The sequence below is a fragment of the Leiobunum rupestre genome, chromosome 9, assembly GCF_980474605.1.
Source record: "Leiobunum rupestre chromosome 9, qqLeiRupe1.1.hap1, whole genome shotgun sequence".
Lineage (NCBI taxonomy): Eukaryota > Metazoa > Arthropoda > Arachnida > Opiliones > Sclerosomatidae > Leiobunum > Leiobunum rupestre.
Genome location: NC_143392.1, coordinates 31,608,205 through 31,631,649, shown reverse-complemented (window position 1 = coordinate 31,631,649; position 23,445 = coordinate 31,608,205). Strand labels below are relative to the sequence as shown.

Genomic DNA, 23,445 nt, shown 5'->3' with positions numbered 1-23,445 from the left:
GTTTTTAAAAATAAGAATACCATCGTCTGCTTCCAAAGGACGAGAAAACGTTATCATTCTACCCGTGGCGCCGTCTATCTCTCGATGGTTCGTTCAATTAAGACGTGTTTTCCGGCAAAAATATTTTATTTTTCAAAAATAATGGATGGCGCCACGTGTCATATGATAACGTTTTCTCGTCATTTTTGGAGGAGACGGCACATTCGTAATTTTCAAAAACTTGTTTCTCGGGGAGCAGATTTTATTGGATCTCTAGATTAATATTCCCAACTCAATGGGGTTTACCAACGGTAATATATACCGACAATGCAAAAACTTTTAAAAAGGCAGACTGTGATTTAAGTAATAGCTGGAATAAACTAAAAGAAAAAGAGATAAAGGAATTTTTTGGGAATCAGGGTATTGTTTGGAAGTATATTGTGGAAAGGGCAGCCTGGTTCGGGGGGTGGTGGGAGCGACTAGTTCGCTCAATAAAAACAGGGCTACGAAAAATATTGGGTCAAGCTACATTAAGTTATACTGGTTTAGAAACTTCTCTCATAGAAATAGAAGCTTTAATTAACAGTAGGCCTATAACTTATGTCTATATATAATGATTTTAATGAACCCAATCCACTCTCTCCGGCTGAATTTCTAACGGGAAAAAGGACTAAATTCCTTGCCACCTTTAAAATTTAAAAATGAATATGTACCGACTACACGTGTCGAGTTATCAAAGCGATTAAAATATCGTGAAACTGTTCTAAATAACGGCTGGAAAAGGTGGCGAAAAGATTATATTAGATAATTAAGATCCGCACACTATTCAAAATTAGCAAAAAACGATGTAGAATTTAAAATTGGTGACGTGGTCTTAATTCAGGAATATAAATTACCACGACATACAGGGCCGTGCATAAGGGGAGGCGAGCAAGGCCACTAAAATTTTACCATAGGGATGTATATGCCGGAGGGCCGCTACACTCGCAAGTCAGTTACACCCATGCATTTCGCCCGGGGCCGCGAGACCTCTAAGCTCGGCCCTGACGACATATGTGGAAAATAGGTCTGGTAAGCGAAGTAACTAAAGGTCGCGATGGTAGAAACAGAATGTGTGTAATTAAAACAAAAAATGGTAATTTAATAAAGCACGCGTTTCAACATTTGTGTAACATCGAACTTAATTAGAGCACTTCACTCAACTTGGTAATTCTTTCAGTATTACCGGGGAAGTGTTAAAAATGGAAAAAGTGCTGTCCTATTTTTTAAAAGGTGAACTAAAAATATTAAAATAACTATAAATTTAATAACTAACTTAATTCCGAAAATAACTGTTTTAGAAAGTGCAAAAAAAAATAATGTAACCAAGAAATATTTCCCAACTTTTGTAACAACCCTTTTTAAAAGCATTTCAACGGTTTTTCTTTCTCTGGATAAAACCCATCCCCTGTTAATCCCTCCATTTTTGTAAACTTCTCAGTGTATATTTTTTTGTTATTATATTCAATGTATGTTGGAAAATTTGCCCTTCAGCGCTTTATCGGAAAGCCCGGGGCGATTTCCTCTCTCGGGGACTCAAGCTGGACATTGGGGCTCGTTTCCGCCCCACTTTGCGCTTTTTTAGTCCAGCGCGCGCCATCTATTGGCGGTGCCGGACTTATGCTTTGATAGTAAAAACGGAGAAAAAACGTATTACCTGAAACCATTGTCAAAGCTACAAAGTGGCTCTAGCTAGCCTTGAATATCTCCCAAGTTATTAAGAGAAGCCGGTACATTCCATTCGGCTTGGGGTGAAAAATGGATTACCTGAAACCATTGTCAGAGGTACAACGCGGCCGTTAGCTATATGAGAATGTCTACGAGGTTATGAAAGAAATTAGCACATTCCTTTCGTCTCGACATTCCTCTCGTCTCGAAAACTACATTCGAGTTCTGTCCTTGTTCTGTGGTACGTTAATTTCAATAATATTTATAATAAATAATTATAATTAATAATTCTTTTTACAGGTATATTAGATCTGCAAACCTCAACTAATTTGGTAAATATTAGAATATCTGATATAAATTAGAATATCTAATTTGTAGTAGGTGGTCCTTAATGACTATTGAATGAACTGGATGGTTTGAAGTGTTAGAATTTTAATAAAATTAATATTTTTTTACAGGATTTATGTAAGATCTGCAAATCCTCAAAACTAATTTAAAATATTAGAATATCTAATTGTAGTAGGTGGTGCCATAAGCTTACCTAATCATAGGCCTATGGTGGTGCTTAATGAGTTTGTATTAAATGAACTGGACCGTTTGGACCTACCAGGTATGTATATGAAATGCATCTAATCTAAATCTAAAATATAGTATTGTGATACATTGTACAACAGCATATGTATGTAACTGTACGTTTGTACACGTATCAAATGGGAATCTGAAATTTTGTATTAAGATACATGGTACAATAGCGTACGTATGTAACTAAGTTTGTACAGTATCTAATGGAAATCTAAAATTAAGTATTGAGATACAAACGTATGCTGTAGTAAAATGTAACTGTACATTTTTACGGTACCAAATGGAAATCTGAAATTTAGTATTGAGATACATTGTACAACAGCGTACGTATGTACGGTATCTAATGGAAATCTTAATTTTAGTAAATTGAGATACATTATACAACTGCATACGTATGTAACTAAAATTGTTTTTCAGCATACGCAACATATTTTGTAGCAGTTTACATAACATATTTTGCAGCAGTAACATTTGGCAGCAGTGTACCTACTCATTGAACAGCCATATGTGTATTTGTACATTTTACATTGTATAACCGTGTAAATATAATGCCTTATACAGCATGTGTATTTTACAGAAATGTTATTTAATGTTTTATTTATTGAGTTTCAATTTTCATTGCCTAAAGCCAAAAAAATTTCCAAGTTTTTACAGTTTTCATGTACATCTACATCTATCTAAGGTTGTATATTTAACATGGAAATCTAGGTGATATGCAAAATGTTTTTCAGGTTTAAAATATGAAATTTATGTTGTGAATACTATCAAAACTATTCTTATGAGTTCATGATTTCATTTAAGAGTAGGGTTTGATAATTGTTGAATCATCATAAGTAACATAATAAACATAGGTATGACACTATTCTACAAATTATAATTTTATTAATGATAGTCTGTTTGCCCAAGGCAATATAAATCATAACATTGCGTAGCAATATTTACGTAATTTATAAATCATATTTTATCGATGTAATAGTTAAGGTGTATTTTGCCGCCCACTAATTTTTCATTCGAAAATTCTTTTGAAAAATCGACGCGTGAGCCTGCTCGGGTACCTGTTTCACTTGAGTAAATACCATTAGCAGTTTAAAGAGATGAATACTTCTCTCGTAAAGGATATATTGTATAATTATGATACTAGAAATGAAAGGTAGCTATTTGGTAGTGAAAATCAGAATTTTTTCATCCCTCAACCTAGATTAGTCCAGTGTTGCCAAGTTTTGAAAGTAAGATTTACCTCTCAGAACGTAAAAATTTCCCTTTTTGGGTCAAAAATTCCCTCAATAACCACAACCCCCTTACACTCGTGAAAACTACTCGGAAAACAGGCACAATATTTCGGGAGCGACCAAATATTTACCTTTTTTAATGAAATTATAAAAATATTTAAAAAAATTACATATATGTGACTAAACTTATTAAATAAAAGACGATAAAAAGTAGGCTTAAGCTATATAATTGTGCTTTGAGAGCCGCAATGCCGGAGCAGGGACTTTCAGATTTGACCTTGAGGGGATACAAAAACCGGAATCTACTGCGCATGACGAGACTATCGCATGGTGCCTTCACGTTTTCTATCTCGTCTCTATTCCCCTCAAAATTCCCGCAAAATATGAGTATTTAGAGAAAAATTCCCTTTTCCCCTCCCCGATAATTTAACGACGAAAATTCCAGCAAAAAGGAAAATTTCCCGCACATTGGCAACACTGCATCAAACATTTTCCCGCCTACAAATTGCACTGACATTCCACAAATAACTAGCGCTGGACTTAAACTATTTTGCCTTTCGGCAACTTGTTTAAAATACGTTTTCCTAGGTGTTAACGAAGGCGTTGAGGGCCAGATTTGAAGAAACACTTCTCTTGGACGGACCCAAATGGTCAACCACAAAATAAATGGTTTATATTATTTTAAAACTTGGTCGTTTTCATTAAAAAAAACAATATTAAATAGGATAAGGTACGAGAGTCTTCGCGAGTAAATTTAAATAAAGCTCTCCCCATTATATTTCACCCCAAATGTTAGAGAGAAACTACACTCTGTAACCCCAAGTGTTAGAGAGAAACTACACTCTGTAACCCCAAGTGTTATCGAGAAACTACACTCTGTAAACCCCAGTGTTAGAGCGGAACTACACTCTGCCTAGAGAGCAATCAATTTTGTTGCAGCTAATCCCTTCGGAGAAACCATCTAAAAAGCACAGTCTGTATTCGGTGGCGATCGTTAAAAGTAAAACTAGGATAAAATTCATTTCAATTTAAACCAGAATTATTTTAGTACGATTAAATAAACTAAAATCGCGGTACTCCAGCAATAAATGCCCAAACTATGGACGTTCCATCGTGGACCAATTCTGTTAAGACCAAATTTCACAGCCTTGACATACAATTTTAAATCCCAAAGAAATTGTAAAATTATTTCAATATTGACAAAGAATAAAACTTCATTCAGAAATCATTCAGAAATAGTCTTATCATAAAATCTTCTGTTCTATAAAACTTGGAATTAAAGCTAATTAAAATTAAAAAAATGAACTTACTTTGGTTCATTAAAGATTTGAAATACGCCCAGAAATATCTGATTTTGATTACACCGTTCGATCGGGGTTTTCTCCAATTTAAATAGTCAAATGTGACACTAAATAGTGATAACACCAAAAAACACGTAGCTACGGAACAAATCATCTAGAACAATATTTTTATTATTATTTTCATGTTTAAGTGCAGTCATTGTACGATTAAAAATAAGTTTGTTTTTTGGAAACGATGTGAAACACTTTTTAGTTTAGTAACGATTTTATCCACCAAACTGAACAGAACTCGTCAAATGAGATCCAATAAAACATTTATTTTAACGTCATTTTTCAAGCGTAATATAACTGTGGTACCTCATACCTTGAGACGGTACTCTTACGCTATGTGCGGAGATTATGAAGATTGCGATAAGAATTCTCAAGTTCAGAGATCGCCATGTTTCAAGTAGTATTTTTTATTATAATATTATTTATATTTTTGGATTAAAATGTTGTAGGTCAGGATTGCACATTTTCGGCAAACATGCATACCAATATTGACCTTGACTTTTTTCGTGCAAACCATCGGGACAGGAACAAATGAAGTCAGTCACAACCACTTGAATACGTACCCATGTTGGAATCTGAAACAGGCTGGAAATTGGTGATTTAAAAACGTATTCATTTCTTTGCGTAATCAGTACAACTCGAGAATAATATAATTCCGCAGTGTATTGATATTTTCGTACCTTGTACAGGCTCAGAGAATAAGGGTACAAGTGAAAATCCTGTTTTGATACAAAAATATTAGAAATAAATATTTAATATATTATTAGATCGAATGGCAATTACAGAATTTATTGCCGAAACTACAGTGATTAATTAATGTTATATCTATAATCGCAAATCCTTGAAATTGTGTAATTATTCATCAGGTGAATGTAAATATCTGTCGTATTTCGTTCTACGCGTTTAAAACACAGTGCAAGATCAACTTTGAGTAACACGAAAATAAGAAATAATTGTAGGCGGAATCTTTCACAATAGACCACGATATTAATATTTCAAGTGGCTATTAAATAAACCACCCTATTTCGAAACTGGGCTCCGATGGTTTAATGTGACGAAATTTTTTTTATTAAAAACGATGAAACATTTTAAGTACCGAAGATCGTGACTAGCCTAATCGCGACCAGGAAACACAATTTCAATTCGTGTTCACCCGATTTCCAAATTGTTGTTAAGTAACAGTAACAAAAGTTCATTTATTATAACTTATCATTTAAAGGGGCTCCAAAGTTCGGTGGCAAAATGTGTGTAAAGTCAGTAAAGTGCGAAATTTACGGTTGACTCTGCCCGCCTCTGCCAAGGCCGAGTGAGGGGCTGGGGGGAATGAAAAGCATGCTCAATTTTCTGGTTTTTGCCACTGAACTTTGGAGCCCCTTTAAGAAGAGAGCATCAACGATTCTAAAGTGGAATAAGAAATATTCTTACCCAATATCTGCGCTTGTTCGTGAATGTCCAACTTGGAGGTAAGTCATGAAAATAAAGTCATTCAACGACAATCTGGTCAATTTGTTCTTACCTCTCAAAGGGAACTATTCCCTAGAAGGAGTTTTACAATCAACGGGTCTGTTTGTGCGTGTCTGTTGTTCACTGCGGAAACGCGTTCGTGGTACCTTGGCAAAGTGTCATAAAAACCGCGTTTGCAGTTTCTCGAATTTTGGAAAAGGATTATTCTTTTTGAAACGCTTAAATTCAAATTAGTGTTTGTATCGCGACGTGTGTGGGTGTAGCGTAAGGGTAGGTACGGGGTTCCCACTCTCCAACTTCCAATTATTGACTTTTAGAACGACCCAAAGCCAAAGGGTTATTTTAAACGTCTTAGCACGCAAATGGCAAGGTTTCCACCAAATGTTCACGATTTACGTCCTTATATCAATTTGCGAAAGCGTCGGGTGGGTTTGAACCCGCGCCTTTCTGCTTGGCAGGTAAGTGTTCTACCACTGTACCACCAACAAAAACTAAGCACCGTAGAAAATTAGAAATTCATCTTAAGCCGACGCGTATATTATAATAGTTAATAGAGTTTTACATTTTGGTTCTTAATGAAATGTAACGATTCGTGTTCGCTTCCAATTATTTCGAAGATGATTGAATAAAATCAAATACAGCTGAGCCATTAACTTCAAATTGAAAATAAATAATATCATAGACAAGCCATGAAGGAACAACAAGATAAGTTTAAATTTGCCTCGCTAATTAGTACAGTACGAGTGCCAGGCGACGCTAGCATCTCCTTTCAAAATAAACTTACAAAGCCCAAAGGCTGAGTCAGCCCTCCTGTTATTTCAACATGAACAAACTCTTCCGAGAAGAGGTAAAATTGGGCTTTCCAACTTGTTTACTTCTTTGACTGATCTAATCTCGGCCGGCCATTTTTAATCAATATCCGTAAACTAAATATGTGCAGAAATAGCAGACACGTTTTGAATTTCAATGTTTTTCGGTTGAAACTTTCAGCTGTCGTGCGGAGATAATTTTGAACGCGCAGACAGCTTTCATATATTTAAGTTAAAACTCGGTCGGCAGGCGGCGATACTGATGATCAAAATTTAAACTACGCACGAAGCCTCTATAAGAATAAATTAATGTCCCTCTCTTTTCACCAACCAAAGATGGTATAAAGGGTATAAGATTTCTATGAAATGATTAGCACACTGATCACACGATTGAGGACAGCATATGTCTTTGTCTATATTTCTCCAGGAACAAACTCTTCCGAGGCAAGGTATATTTTGACTTGCCAACTTGTTTTATTTGTGCACAATACCTTTTTTATTTTATAGAAATATAGTCCAAGTTATTGTTATTGTACTGTTAAGCGTTTTGCAGCTATTTGGTATTAATATTGAGCAAAAAATTATAAAAATTTCCTCGACTCCTAAATGCTGGAAAAAAATATATTTTTTAAAAATAATTCTGGTTTTAAGGCAACAAGGCTCATTAAAAGGGGTTTCTGTTCGCATTTCATCGACGTTTTCCTAAAAAGGTACACTGCACCTAATACAGGTGTAGTAGAGTTAATTGTCGTTAATCTTTTGACCTTTCCTATTAAAACGATTTTACTTATTCATTTTTCAAGTTTTCCACTTGTGCAGCCAATCCGATAATTCAAATTCTAGAGAAAAAACTATTTTGTAAATACTCTTTCCACCAAAATAACATCACTTATTTTAATTTTAGGTAGTGCCTAATATTTTTTTCATAATGATTTAACAGTTCCCAATGAAACATATCGAAAGACTACGAACACAAGTGATAAAAATTCAGTGTACACCGAAAAGATCAAAGGTCAAGGGTTCAAGAATGAAATTTTTAAAATAATTTCTTAAACATCGAGACACGCCAAAATAATAATAATAATAATACTAATCAGCTAGGCTAATACCCAAGGCACAACCTTAGGCCTAAGTCATCAAGCGACTTTTGAAGCCTTTAATTCAGGTGGCCGGGTTACAATGCGTAGGAGGGTGGTGGCAAGCTCTGCATGCCACGCGAGCCAACAGCTCCCTACACTAACTATTACCGTTAACCTCAACAAGTTTTTAAAGCAAGTGGTGGCTCCGAAGAAAACGTCTTGGATGTTTACCATAATTACAAAACAACACACTGTAAAGTATCGGCTTATAACGAAAATAGCACGATTTTTAAAATATTTTTTCTCTGTTAAACTAGAAATACGGTTTTGAGATTTTGGGATAATCTTTTAAAACACAAATGGGGAAGTTTTTTAACAGGTTAAAGACCACAAACTCTATTAGACATATAAAGAGTTCAGTATCAATATTAAGAAAAATTGAATTACAATGCGTACAATGAACAATTGAAAATGAGCTTTTTCGCGTAAAATTGGGTCTCTATTTATTAAAATATGAACTTCCAACCTTTCGTAATTGAGTTGATTTTTTAATTATTGGAATCATTTCTACCAATTATATTAAATATAATTTGAAAATTAGTTTCCTATCACAAATGGACCCTCGGACTTAGTTTCATTGAAATCTTAAAAGATAGGGTGTCCTAAGAAACAAATTCGGCAATTTGTCGTGGAATAATTTAGTATGTAGTTACATGGGCACGAATTTAGATATTTTAATTTTAGAACAACTGTATTTATAGTAGAGAAAATAAACAGTTTTAAAGTATCGATTCCACAAGTATCTAAGTTTTCTATTTAATAAATTACGCTTTTTGGATTTTTTTAATTGAATTTTTGGATTTGCACATATAATTTTGGAAGTTGAAATAATTTTATTTTAATTATCCTACTATTTATTTAGTTTTGTCGGTTTTTAAGCGGTTTGATTGTTTAATTGGAATTACATAAATAAATATAATTTTTATGTGATGTAGTAATTGCGTGTGAAATTGACCGACCAGTTATGATTCCATGAAGTAGCGAATTTCGTGAGATTTGCAGTGCATGTTAATTCCGTGTAGAAACGGTTAAAAACATATCTGAGGATACTTGAATACTAAAATTAAAAGTGCTCTAGGAGTTTCATGAAATTGTAAGAAACTATGCAGTTTTTAATTGTCAGAAACCGGAAAAAAATATTTAACCCTACAATTTCTTATTTACAATTCCTATTCATGAAAATTTTAATATCGATTTTTCACGTGGAATGCCCAAAAATGCGGTTCAACATAAGATCCAATGAAGCAACGAGATTGCGCAGTCGTAATTAATCTGGTGGAAAGCAGCTTGTAGCGCGACATGTGTATTTTTATTTTGATCTATTAAGTTACGCATATTTGCACTTATTTTAATTTTTTATCTCACTTGAAACGAATGGACATTGCTTTGAAGAGATCCACTATAGGCCCGGTTAGGTTTTCGAAATATGATCCAATGTTAGCTCCCGATTCATTGTAGACCATTGGAAAATACTAAATATTTAGTAAAAAAATGAACGTGATTTTTGTTAGTACGGGTAATTAACATCAGTTCCAAAAGTAACACAAGGTGGCACTGACACGACAATTAACTGACGTTTCGAAATCTCTCAGGATCTCTAAACCTGTTTGGGTTCTTGGGATCCATAAATGTGGGCCCTTGAATTCTCAGCCACCGCTGAGGTGGAAAACGTAAACGATTCGTCAATACATTGGATATTCAAATCTCTTTCGTGATCTTGATTGAGCCTTTGAGATCACAAAATTTGGGCATTACATATTTCTTATACTCTTGAAGGAAATATAAACCATCTTTCAAAACCATTTTTAATAGGTAGAACTAGAACATAATAAATACTAAAATGTCCGAAAAAGGATTAAAGTGATTAATAACCATTTTCAAAAGTGTCCTTTTACGTAAGTGGATGTAACGTTTTTCTTTGCGTTTTTTTATACCATGTCACTTGTTCAAGAAATTGTAGAGTTGTCCTTACATCGTTGCGTAGTAATTTACCGGTTCGAAGAATGAACACATTCTTCAATGTCCTTCAGTATGCTTCTAAATGTCAGTTAATTTTTCTTGTTGCGCATGCAGACCGTCGACGTTGACTCGTTATCTAATGAATTCTGCCGATGTATTTGGGAATTGACATTTGTAAGATTTGTAAGATTTTAACTTGAGTCCAGCCAACTGGTTTAGATGACGTGCCTATGAAGATGATATCGTCCTGCATGGAAGGCCCTGGAGCGGTATTTCCATGAGCCTTTGAAAAATCACGGGTGAAGACGATATACCAAAGGAATTCAATTTGGTTCCGCTGATGAGGACGAAGTTTCAAGATTTCCTATGTCGAAACGGGTAAAAATAGTGCCGCCGGTAAGATGATCAAAAATGTGGTCCACCCTTCGGAACTAATATGATAATCTATCGTGGCTATTTTGTAGTCACCGAAGAATCGGATCGTGTTTCATTGTTAGAAGCTCGGCCCATTCCTGGTTTAAATAGCGAATGTGCTATCCGATGTTTTTAATGAATTCATTTGGAAGATATTCCAGTCGCGACTCTTAATCCTTTTTGCCTGTCCCCGTATTATGACCTTTTCGGATGGTATGTTCCCATTTATTCCAATTTTACCTTCTCCCAAAGTTATCAGTTCTCCTAAAAACATGGTGTCCCATTTGTCCCAATTCCATTTCTCCGAACCGGAGTTCATTTAACCCAAAAATATGTATTCCCATTTTTCCCAACGATCAAGTTTCCCAAAAAAATTGATTCCCATTTCTCCCAAGGATCAATATTCCCAAAAATATGGATTCCCCTTTCTCCCAATCATTATTTTCCAAATATATGGTAATTGCGCGGTTTTAGATCTCATCGGTACGAGTCGATATGTCGAAAAAAATACAGCGTAACATTATGACGGCAATATGTGAATTGACTTGGCGTTAGGTTAGGTTAGGTTAGGTTAGATTAGGTTAGTAGGCATATCCTAATTGTAGTAATATAAAGAATTACTTGGACTTATTTCATGTAATATATATTTTTATGGTAGGTTCATAATAAAGTTCGTTCAGAGATAATTACTGCTGCAGATGGAAACGACCGAGAGGATGATGTACGCGAGGGTATTCCGTCACATTATTCTGTAAAGTCAACTTAGATTCATGTTTATACCAAGTGTAATTTTGGGACAAATGGGATTTGGGTTAACTATTTTGGGACAAATGGGATTTGGGATAACTATTTTGGGACAAATGAGATTGGGACAAATAGGATTGGGAGAAATGGGATTGGGAGAAATTGGAATTGGGAGAACTATTTTGGGCGAAATGGGGGTAAACCTTTCGGATACGTGACCGTGATCCTAGCGATAAATCGAAATAATTCTTTATATCTATATTCTTTATATATATCTATAAATTCACAAGAACTAACGGAAATATAAGAAATCCTGGAAAAGTGTTAGAAATCCAGAAGAAAAATTGGAAATATAAGAAATCCTGGAAAAGTGTTAGAAATCCAGGAGAAAAATTGGAAATATAACAAATCCTGGATAAATATTTGAAATATTAGAAATCCAGGTGTAATATTATAAAAAGGTGAAATATTAGAAATTCAAGACAAATTTTGAAAATATAACCAATCCAGGATAAATGTGGAAATTATTAGAAACCAGGAAAAAAATATAAGAAATCCAGGAGAAATGTAAAAAATATTAGAAATCCAGGAGAAATATTGAAAATAATAGAAATCCAGGAGAAATATTGAAAATAATAGAAATCCAGGAGAAATATTGAAAATAATAGAAATCCAGGAAAAAAAAAGAAAATATTAGAAATCCAGAAGAAATATAGAAAATATTAGAAATCCAGAAGAAATATAGAAAATATTAGAAATCCAGAAGAAATATAGAAAATATTAGAAATCAAGGTGAAATAATAGATATCTGGGATAAATAATGAAAATTTTAGAATTCCAGGAGAAATATTGAAAATAATAGAAATCCAGGAGAAATATTGAAAATAATAGAAATCCAGGAAAAGTACTGAAAATATTAGAAATCCAGGTGAAATAATATAAATCCAATTGAAGTAATAGAAATCCAATTGAAGTAATAGAAATCCAGGAGAAATAATAGAAATCCAATTGAAGTAATAGAAATCCAGGAGAAATACTGAAAATAATAGAAATCCAGGATAAATATTGAAAATAATAGAAATCCAGGATAAATATTGAAAATAATAGAATTCCAGGAGAAATATTGAAAATAAAAAAAAATCCAGGTAAATACTGAAAATATTAGAAATCCACGTGAAATAATAAAAATCCGGGATAAATAATGAAAATATTAGAAATCCAGGCGAAATAATGAAAATATAAGAAATCCAGGTTAAATAATGAAAATATAAGAAATCCAGGTGAAATAATAGAATTACAGGATGAATATTGAAAATATCAGGAATCCAGGGGAAATAATAGAAAACCAGGAGAAATATAGAAATTATTAGGAATCGAGGATAAATATAGAAAATATTAGAAATCCAGGAGAAATATGCCACCACCCTCCTACGCATTGTAACCCGGCCACCTGAATTAAAAAGGCTTCAAAAGTCGCTAGATGACTTAGGCCTAAGGTGGTGCCTTGGGTATTAGCCTAGCTGATTATTATTATTATTATCTAGGAGAAATAATAGAAATCCAGGATAAATATTGAAAATATCAGGAATCCAGGGAAATAATAGAAATGCAAGAGAAAAACTGAAAATCTTAGAAATCCAGGTGAAATAATAGTAATCCGGGATAAATAATGAAAATATTTGAAATCCAGGAGAAATATTGAAAATATTTGAAATACAGGTGAAATATAAAATATTACAAATTCAGTTGAAATATAAAATATAAGAAATTCAGGTGAAATATAAAATATTAGAAATTCAGGTGAAATATAAAATATTAGAAATTCAGGTGAAATATAAAATATTAGAAATTCAGGTGAAATATAAAATATTAGAAATCCTGGTGAAGTATTAGGAGTAAAGGTGAAATATAAGAAATTCAGGTGAAATATAAGGAATCCAGATGAAATATTAGAAATATAGATAAAATTTTAGAAATCCAGGTCAAACATTAGAAACCAAGGATAAGTAATGAAAATCTAGATAAATGAAGATATATATTTTTGACATCATGTTTGTAGGCGGCGTATAACACACAGGTTTCTATCATTACCATAACCATTCAACAACATTTGAAACCATTTTCCAAATTAATATCAAATTATTAAAAATCTTCAAAACAATTAAAATTTATAAATTTACTGAATTTCATTAGGCGGGTATATTAATGTGTATTTCACCCAATTTGGATAAAATTTGGGTAAATGCAACAAAATAGATTAAACTACAGTGATTTTCGGTCAATTTAGGTTTTAATATGTAAATAAATATAAAGATGGATAAATTCGAATACAGTGGACAATTATTTTCAAAAATGTGTAGAGTGAATAAAATTGGGTAAGGCAAGTGAAATTGAGTTAATTTATCCATCTTTAAGATTTTGGTTAAAAGCGTCCAATTTCGATTAATTTAAAATAAAATGGGTTAAACCATCAAATATGGATTAATTCAAATGATATTGGGTAAAGCCAACAAATTTGGGTTAATGAAATATGGATTAAATTAAATTTGAGTAAAACCATCAACAAAGGATAAAATTGGGTATCTCTATCCAAAATGAATAAAATTGGGTAAAACTATAAAATTTTGGGTGAATTCAAATGAAATTGGGTAAAAACCATCAAAAATGGATTAAAATGCGTAAAACCATCACATTTGGGTTAATTCAAACCAAAATTGGGTAAAACCGTCAATTAGAGCAAAAGCGCCGTTATAAAAAGAAATAAGTGTTTGTTGTAAAATAGATATTATAATCAAGTTTAAATATTTCCATGCCTAAATAATAGATTTCATCTATACTTGAACTCTAAATACAATTTTAAAATGAAAACTTGGTACTTTTAATAACTAAACTATTGTTAATCTAATCACTAGAAAATTCCAGAAGCCTTCCATAATATCGAAGAAAAGTTAAAACAATTTAACGACGCTTAAACCAATTCATTGTTTTTAAAATAATAAATTATAATATTGAGTGGAAAGGTTACAAGCATACTTTTAAAAGTGCATATGGTAATCATAGTAAAAGTCCTCGAAGCCCAAAATATATCTACAATGTGCTCATTTTGTAAACCTATACTTAGCGCAATTAGGTAGGACACACGTTAAATATTGTTGCGGAAAATTGGTTGTGTGGTAGATATTGTACACGTGTGATGTGGTTTCTTGATGTTATTTCATCCAAACGATTTTCAGTTGAAAATTCTAAAGTAGCCGTGGAAATTATTTCCTTGACAAAATATTTCAATCGATGGTGAAACGTAGTATCCAGAGGCTGACATATCAAGGTGGTTTTCTCAGTTATAACTTATTTTAACACTTCGAATTCCCATTAACTCCAAAACCTTTATCGTAAATCAATTGGTTTGTTTGACCTGACCATGAGTCCAAAATAAGAAAAAAGTCTTGATTAATCGACTTAAAGACAACATTGTCAAGAAAATATTCAACATGGGAAGTCAATCATTTACCTGATACTCTTCAAGTCCGCGTTACATTTGGCGCCACCAAAAATCCTTTCTGTTCTATAGGATCGTTCCTGCAAACAAACAAACATCTCCAACAACGTTTCTGGCCATACTAATTAGATATTGCGCAGTATATAAGTGCGTAACAAGGTTCGAAGGCAATCTAGCGTACAGAAAAGTTAACTTCTCACCTTTGTGAGTTTATATTCGGCCTGTAGTGAGCTCTTAAAAGAACTGGGCTGGATCGGTATTTATTACGTACGGTGCTGAGGGCCGTATTTAGGTGATATTGATATAATCAAAGCCGGAAATTCTTTGGTAGGTTCACAAATTGCGCTTGTCTTAAATTTCTCTTATATTTTTGAGTTGTGACCTTTCGGCGAGTGATGCTATGCCTGATCTTGAAACTGATCACCCAGTGTCCTCTAGCTATAAAATTGAAATTAGAGTCTTAAAAGGTTCTCGATGCTTGTATTGGCCACTGTTGAATGTGCACGTCACGTATGCCGTTATAGTCTAATCTTGCTTCTTTTAACCTTTCAAAGGTGCACGGTTGATAAAGGTGAATTTTTGAACTTGGTTCCTCGAGAAGAGACTCGTCCCTCCCATATTTTCTTGTTATTCTTATGTTTAAGTTCTTTGCAGCCATTGTAAAGTTTTAAGATTCCAATTTGGATGATAATAAAAACTTTTCATTATTTTTTCTTTTCTCTCAATACAGCACCGATCTGTAATTTCATAAGGTATTTCAACACCAAGGTCATTAACTAGTTAGAGATTGGTTGTACAAAGATCCAAAACGACTGGTTGATGTTTAAGAACATATAGCTGAAGTGGTCGAGTGATACTACTTTATACAAACCATATACAGCACTCTAAAACGACTGCCATCAAAGTACTCGGAGTCGTCCATCGTATTTATCGGCTGGTACTGAAAAGAATCTCAACTAGGAATCATCATCTATTTTATTCAACAAAACCTATTAGTGCAATTTTGAATTTTTACTCGTATTATGGATAACTTAAATAAACATAACATCCACCTCTTTTCAAAAGATAATTTAAAAAACAAGTATATACAACTCAAATGATGATTGTGTACTTATATTGTTCCGCATCTACTCTATATATATATATATATATATATATATATATATATATATATATATATATATATATATATATATATATAAATATATAGATAGATAAAGATTGATATATAAATTTATATTAATTTATGTTTATTTTTTAAATTAGTTATTACACTAATTAATTAAATTAAATTTATTTTAATTTCAATTATTTTTACTATAATTAATTTAGTTTAATCTAACTAAATTGAATTTAAATTATTTTTACTATAATTAATTTAATTTACTCTTATTAAATTTAATTTAAATTGTTTTTACTATAAATAATTTATTATTTATAACAATATAAATAATATAATTTATTTAACTATAGCAGTATATATATATAATATATATATATACATGTATATATAAAATAATTTTATTAATTAATTTTATTTACATGTACTTACAAGTTTTTTATAATAAATTTAATTAGATAAAATTTAATATTACATAAAGCCAATTATATCAAGAAACCAATATTAGCATTATGTTTATTATTATTTATGAAGTGAACAGATATATTTCCAATTTTAGTGTTTCTAATACACGTTTTAAAATAAAACTACGAAATCTTACCAACTATCTCTTCCTTCTCTCGCAAACAGTGGCGGCGCTAGACTCAGGCTTAGTAGGATATAGCCTATGCCAAATATTTTGTAGCCTAGGTAGCCTATAATAGGGGCCCCTATTTCTTGAAAACGGGGCCCAAAAATTATAAATATTATCTGGCCCCCTCAATCGCAGGCTTCAATTTAAGCTGGAAAATAAATAGTGCCTATATATTTTCTAAACTTTTCTAGCCTAATTATAACTTTTAAAATAAATTTTTTTTTGAATCTATGTTTGAATTAATTTCAACTGGGGTGTGATTCTACTCTAATCGTTAAAATTTTAACGAAAATAAAATGGCAATTTCAATCGCTCGCCCCTGACCTATTTATGGGGGGCCCCCAAAACCTTCTATAGCCTACCCTGAATAAAGTCTTAGCGCCGCCGCTGCTCGCAAAACCTATTTGATTAATACCACTCTAGAATCTCTTTTGCAAAACGTTTTTCATAATCATTAAAAGTAGCACTTTTACTGTATAAAGAAAATTCTAATTCCACTAATTGCATTAAACATTTCACAACGTTAACGGAATCAACATCCATCAAGACCAAGGTTCGTAATACGTGACAGCATAGAAATATAGATTTCTGTGGTTTTTCGAGATGTTTCCGAATACACGAAGAAAAATAGTTGAGGATAAAACTATCTTAACAAACTTAACAAGCAAATTTCTGATGATACTTAATTATTAATCCAAATTTGATGGATTTACCCAAATTTCGTTTGAAATAACCCAAATTTGATGGTTTTTACCCAATTTCATTTGAATTCACCCAAGTTTTTATGGTTTTACCCAATTTTAAAAATTTTGGAGAGATACGTATAATTTAAACCATTTTTGATTGTTTTACCCAAATTTAATTTAACCCAAATTTGTTGGCTTTACCCAATATCATTTGAATTAAACCATATTTGATGGCTTAACCCATTTTTTTTTAAATTAATCGAAATTGGACGGTTTTACCCAATTTCACTTGTCTTACCCAATTTTATTCATTCTACACATTTTTTAAATCATTGTCCACTGTATTCGAATTTATCCATGTTTTTAATTATTTACCTATTAAAACCTAAATTGACCGAAAATCACTGTAGTTTAATCAATTTGGTTTCATTTACCCAAATTTTATCCAAATTGAGTGAAATACATATTAATATACCCGCCTAGTGAGATTAAGCAAATTTTAAATTGTTTTGAAGATTTTTACATGTAAATTAACTTAATTAAGAAAGGGTTTTTTTTTGGTTTTGAGTTGTCAGAAAACCTTTCGTTTGCAACGTCAAAACGGAAGCCCAATGAATCATTGGCCTTTAAGGGTTTTCATGATACCCTAAAGTCTACGTAATCCCCAAGTTTTAATAAAATCGGTATAAGTGATGTTCTATAGACATTCTTTCACTTGCTTAATTTAATTTCTTCATTAAATATAACCAACAGAAAACGTGTTATTTATTTGTATTGCAAAATTAAATTAAATATTTCAAATATTTTTCAGAAAAAGACTTACGAAAGGACCTTTCTTTATACGAATATTCGTCATTTTGTCCGTTTCAATTCCTCCTTTTGAAAGTACCAAATTCATACTGAGGAAAATCTACTGGTATCGCGAATAGTTGGGCCGATCTCACTCTTAACTTAAAGAAACCATAAAAATCTCCGTCCCATTCGTAGCAAATATATCCATTTACTCGAGAGCAATTGAATCATTAGAATTCGCTTCTATGTTCATTTCTGACAAAGAAGTTAAAAATCTATAAAGAAAATTCATTATGAAAGCCCCAAACTTTCGCTTTCATATGGATTTTGCAGAATTCTGTCGAAAAATTGACTAATGTATCTGAGCAGTAGGCAAATCTCTCACGGTTGTGTGTTAATGAGTCTCTTCATGCGACAAAGTTTTCCAATTAGCAGAAATTCTCAATATAGCTCACTCTTATTTACAACTAGCCGAGAAGCCCACCCTACGAGCGGGCCCTCAGCTAGTTGTGAGTTTCGAGGCACCCCCCCCCCCCCCAGTTAGACCCCCTACCCCTCTTTTCCATGAGATAATTTTCGTGGAACCCTTTTTTTTCATCTTTCCCCAACCAATGGGACCTCCATCGTCATTTCCAGTCCAAGCACTGTAATAATTCTTTTAAATGTTCGGTATGTGACAAGTCTTTTACGCGGAAGGATAATTTAGTCCGACATAGACGGTCACATGCCCCCTCTGTATCTTGTCCGCATCCCGTTATTTAAAATCGGCCTGAAGTTACCGGGCTATCGGGGTTCGCGCCCGCCACGGTTACTGGGCCATCGAGGCTCACGCCTCCGGACGCGGTTGTCAGCCCATCGGGATTCGTGTGCGCGGTTGCCGGCCCATCGGGGTTCACCCACGCGGTTGCAGACCCATCGAAATCCGTCGCCCCGCCACAGATTTTACCTACTGCTACACAGTCGGGACAAGACGCACCTTTAGACCTTACTGTACGTCGCAAAAGATCTACGTCTTCAATACCCCATGAACCAAAAAGACCTCGTGCAGGTAAGATTTCACAAAAATTTTATTTCTTCGTAAGATTTAAAAAAGTAAATCTCTAGATATCCCGAGCGAAGTCCCCGAGCTGCTTAGCGACGATGACGAGGGAATATCTAAATACATGGATACCTTAGAATCCACGATACCAGAATCAGACAACGCTGCACGAGGTGGCGATGTCTCCGAACTTCTCAGCGAAGATGACGAGGGGATATCCGATTATATGGAGACTCTAGAACCCACCGATCCTCAACAACCAGCGCCAGCGCCACCACAACCAGACACCCGGGAAGAGGATAATACGGAGCCAGGAAACCATCCTGAAGCAGACCTTCCCGAAGTTTATCAACCTGGAAATAAACGCGCTAGGAGATGCTATCTTCGCAGCCCGAATCGCAGCGCCTGATGGTGTTACGGATCCGACGCTTTTCATTAATCAGCACCGTGCAGTCTTGGAAAACTACCTCCGGAATAAACTCAAGCAGAAAGCCGGAATAAAATGGTATTTGACCATTCAAATGCGATACACTCGCTAACTCCGAAACCGAAGACGAATCTACACCGTATTTTAGAGGATACACCCACAGTTCTCTAATGGCTGACGTTATCCCCGGTCAGATAGATTCTAGTATAAAGAGGCAGCGGTTGGATTTTAGATCGTATCCTATATCTTCAGGTCAACATAATCCAGTACTTACCGCTCGCTGGTGGAGCCAATTTTTTCCTGTTACCAGGTGGTCTTGAAAAGAAAAAAGCTCTAGTGAACGTCCAGTCAACGGATAATAAGTGTTTTTTATGGTCGATATTAGCCGGTTTGAATCCTGTTAAAAATAATCCCCAGCGTGTGAGTCATTACCTAGAGTTTGAACGCGAAATTGATGTATCGGGAATAACTTTCCCGTACGAATTAAACTCCTACAAACTTAAAAAGTTTGAAGAGGTGAACAATTTGTCGATAAACGCATTCGCTTACGAAAAAGAAGTGTTCCCGCGTTACGTTAGTGAGAAGAGAGTACCCAAAGAACGCGAAATTGACTTGTTATTGGTGACAAACGGCAGCGAAAAACATTACTGTTTGATCAACAGTTTAAGCCGCCTTCTCTGCGGTTTTACTAAAATTGGACATACAACGTTTTACTGCCGATACTGTCTCCATCGGTTCTCGGGTAAAAATGCGGAGAAAAACCGTGACGATCACGTGAAAGATTGCAGCATCCACAGCCCGCAATGTATCGAAATGCCGTTAGACGAGCCTATATTATCGTTCAAAAAGTTCGGGTGGCACCAAAAGGTATTTGTTTAAAAGAATATATTTTACCCAAATATATAAAAAAAAATTACGATTTTAGTGTCCTTTCGTGATATACGCCGACTTCGAAGCTTTAATGAATAAGGTTTCTACATGTCAACCTGATTCGTCTCTATCCTCGACTACCACACTCGCTTTGCACGTCACGTGCAGATATTCCTACGTTGTCGTGGGTCCAACCGGTGTGTTGAACTTCATCCTATATTTTATGTAGTTTTTTAATATGTTTTCTAATGTAGGTATTGCCAAGAAACCTGTAACCTACAGGGGAAAAGGAGCGGCATTGAAATTTCTTAGTGACCTCCAGATAGAGGAACAAGAAATAAAGGACAAACTTAAAGAAAACCAGCCAATGAATTTGTCAGACGCAGAGGAAACGGCGTTTCGCGTCGCTACAAAATGTTACGATTGTTCGGTACCGTTCTCCGCGAAAGCCTATAAAGTCCGAGATCATTGTCACTATACTGGAACGTACAGGGGTCCGTGTCACAACTCGTGCAACCTCAAGTTAAAACCACCAAAATACATTCCGGTTATTTTTCATAACCTCTCAAGGTAAAAGAAAATTCATTTAAATATTTTCCTTTTTACTTAAGATATAATACCCGTAGATACGACGCGCATTTGATAATGCAAACAATTGGGGTCATTAAAAACGAGGAGATTAAATGTATCCCATCTAACGAAGAGACCTACATATCATTCTCTCTCGGACGGCTGTGATTTATTGACAGTGTTCGTTTCATGCCTGCGTCTTTGGAAACCCTCGTGACAAATCTAGCGAAAGGAGGACCTCAAATGTTTCCATGTTTAAACTCTGCTTTCCAACCGAATAAAGTAAAGCTTTTGCTCCGCAAAGGTGTTTACTGCTACGATTACATCGACAGCGAGGAGAAGTTTAAGGAGTCGCAACTTCCGCCGAAGAGCGCCTTCTTCAACGTTTTAACGGAGGAAGATATTTCAGACGTGGATTACGAACATGCTCAAAATGTTTGGCAGACATTCCAGATGCAAAACCTTGGTAAGATATTTACAAATTTTATTTTAAAAATACTGGAACTAATTCGTTTTATTAAAGGGAACTACCACGACACCTATGTTGCGTCAGATACGCTTTTACTGGCCGATGTCTTTGAGAATTTTAGGACAATGTGTCTAAACTATTACAAACTAGACTGCGCTCACGCTTTCACAGGGCCCGGGTTTGCGTGGGAAGCCGCATTATGCATGACCGAGGTCAAACTCGAGTTACTTCTAGATGTTGACATGCATCTTTTCATTGAAAAGGGAATCAGAGGAGGGGTTTCCATGATAAGTCATCGGTTTGCACGCGCAAATAATAAGTACCTGGAATCGTATGATTCTTCAAAACCTGACAGCTACATCTGTTACCTAGGTATTTGTTTTTTTTATAATTAATTTTATTGTAATTACTTTTAATTATATTCAAGACATGAATAACTTATACGGTACGGTAATGTGCGATGCGTTACCGATGTCAAACTTCAGATGGATGAAACCGTGCCAAGATTTCGTTGAAAACATCATTCTGAGCCACCCCGATGATGAATCGGAAGGATTTATTCTCGAAGTTGACTTGGAATATCCGCAGTCACTCCACGACGAGCATAACTGTTATCCTCTAGCACCTGAGAAAATGCACATTAAACCTGAAGACCTATCTGGGTTCTCCAAAGGGCAGTTACAAAAACTGAAAATCCCAATCAAGGAGAGTTTACCGAAACTCGTACCCAATTTGCGCAACAAAGAGAGATACGTAGTACACTACAGAAACCTGAAATTTTACGTATCTAAAGGACTTAAAATTAGCAAAGTCCACCGAATTTTACGGTTTGATCAAGGACCTTGGTTGAAACCGTATATTGACTTTAATACAGAAAAGCGTAAAATGGCGACGAATAGCTTTGAACGGGACTACTTTAAATTAATGAACAACTCAGTCTTCTGTAAGTATTTAAATTTAATTTAAATTAAATTAAAATTATTTAATTATTATTATTATTTATTTATTTATTTATTTATTTTTTTATTTTTTTTCAGGAAAAACGATGGAGAACCTGCGTCTCCGTATCGACTTTCACCTGGTTCAAACCCCTGAAAAGGCCGTAAAGAAAGCTAGTTCCCCCGCTTTTGAGAGGATTACTGTTTTCGATAAGGATCTTGTTGGAATCCACATGTTGAAGAAAAAACTATTGTTAAACAGACCAATATACACAGGGTTTTCGATATTAGAGCTCTCAAAGCTTCTAATGTACGAATTCCATTACGATGTGATTCAAACACAGTACAAAGAAAAAGCTAAACTTCTTTTTACGGACACTGGTAAGACATTTAAAAAAAAAAAAAAACACACACACACACATTTTACGTTTAAACTAATATTTTTGTATAATTTTACAGACAGCTTAACGTACCATATTGAGACTGGGGACTTGTATGAGGATTTCTCTGCGCACGCTGATAAATATGACTTATCTGGCTATCCCAGCGACCACCCTCTCTTCAGTGACGTGAACAAGAAAAAATTGGGTAAATTTAAGGACGAGCTTGACGGTGTTCCCGTCATTGAATTCTGCGGATTACGTCCAAAAATGTACTCAATCTTGTCGGTCAATGGAGAGAAACGAACCTGCAAAGGGGTCTGCAAGCGTGTAGTCCAAAAGCGCGTGCGTCATGAACAATACCGCGATTGTCTGTTAAACAGTAAAGTAACCGTCGAAGAAATGAAGCGTATTGTCAGTAAAAAACACGAATTATCAACGGTACGTCAAACCAAAATGTGCCTTAATCCATGTGACGATAAACGTTACATTTTGTCTGACGGAATAACAACGTTGTCCCACGGACATTTCCGTATTGAGAAATGAAAACAAATAAATTATTTCAAAATATTTATTGCGTACTTTTTATACATGAATTCCGTAATCATATGATCATTGACATTTTTATCTTCAGAAAATCTTTGTA

The 23,445-nt window shown here is 34.2% G+C and overlaps 1 protein-coding gene across 1 annotated transcript; it reads left to right on the top strand.

Moving 5' to 3' along the window:
- The first annotated feature begins 1,845 nt into the window (after positions 1–1,845).
- LOC149927139 (uncharacterized) lies at positions 1,846–23,345 on the top strand. The gene is made up of 14 exons (XM_090157817.1): positions 1,846–1,927; positions 1,987–2,018; positions 2,145–2,151; positions 2,210–2,296; positions 18,882–19,154; positions 19,211–19,488; positions 19,825–20,439; positions 20,498–20,639; positions 20,697–21,012; positions 21,192–21,478; positions 21,536–21,853; positions 21,909–22,361; positions 22,519–22,800; positions 22,879–23,345. The coding sequence occupies exons 1-14, from the start codon at positions 1,846–1,848 to the stop codon at positions 23,343–23,345; spliced, it is 3,639 nt and encodes a 1,212-aa protein (XP_090013943.1).
- The last annotated feature ends 100 nt before the right edge of the window (positions 23,346–23,445 follow it).

Bases quoted from the DNA above. Each gene is read 5' to 3' on its own strand.
- LOC149927139 (XM_090157817.1), top strand. From the start codon at position 1,846: ATGAAAGAAATTAGCACATTCCTTTCGTCTCGACATTCCTCTCGTCTC. The intron at 1,928-1,986 runs GTACGTTAATTT...TTCTTTTTACAG, and splicing joins AGTTCTGTCCTTGTTCTGTG to GTATATTAGATCTGCAAACC. The intron at 21,854-21,908 runs GTATTTGTTTTT...ATTATATTCAAG, and splicing joins CAGCTACATCTGTTACCTAG to ACATGAATAACTTATACGGT.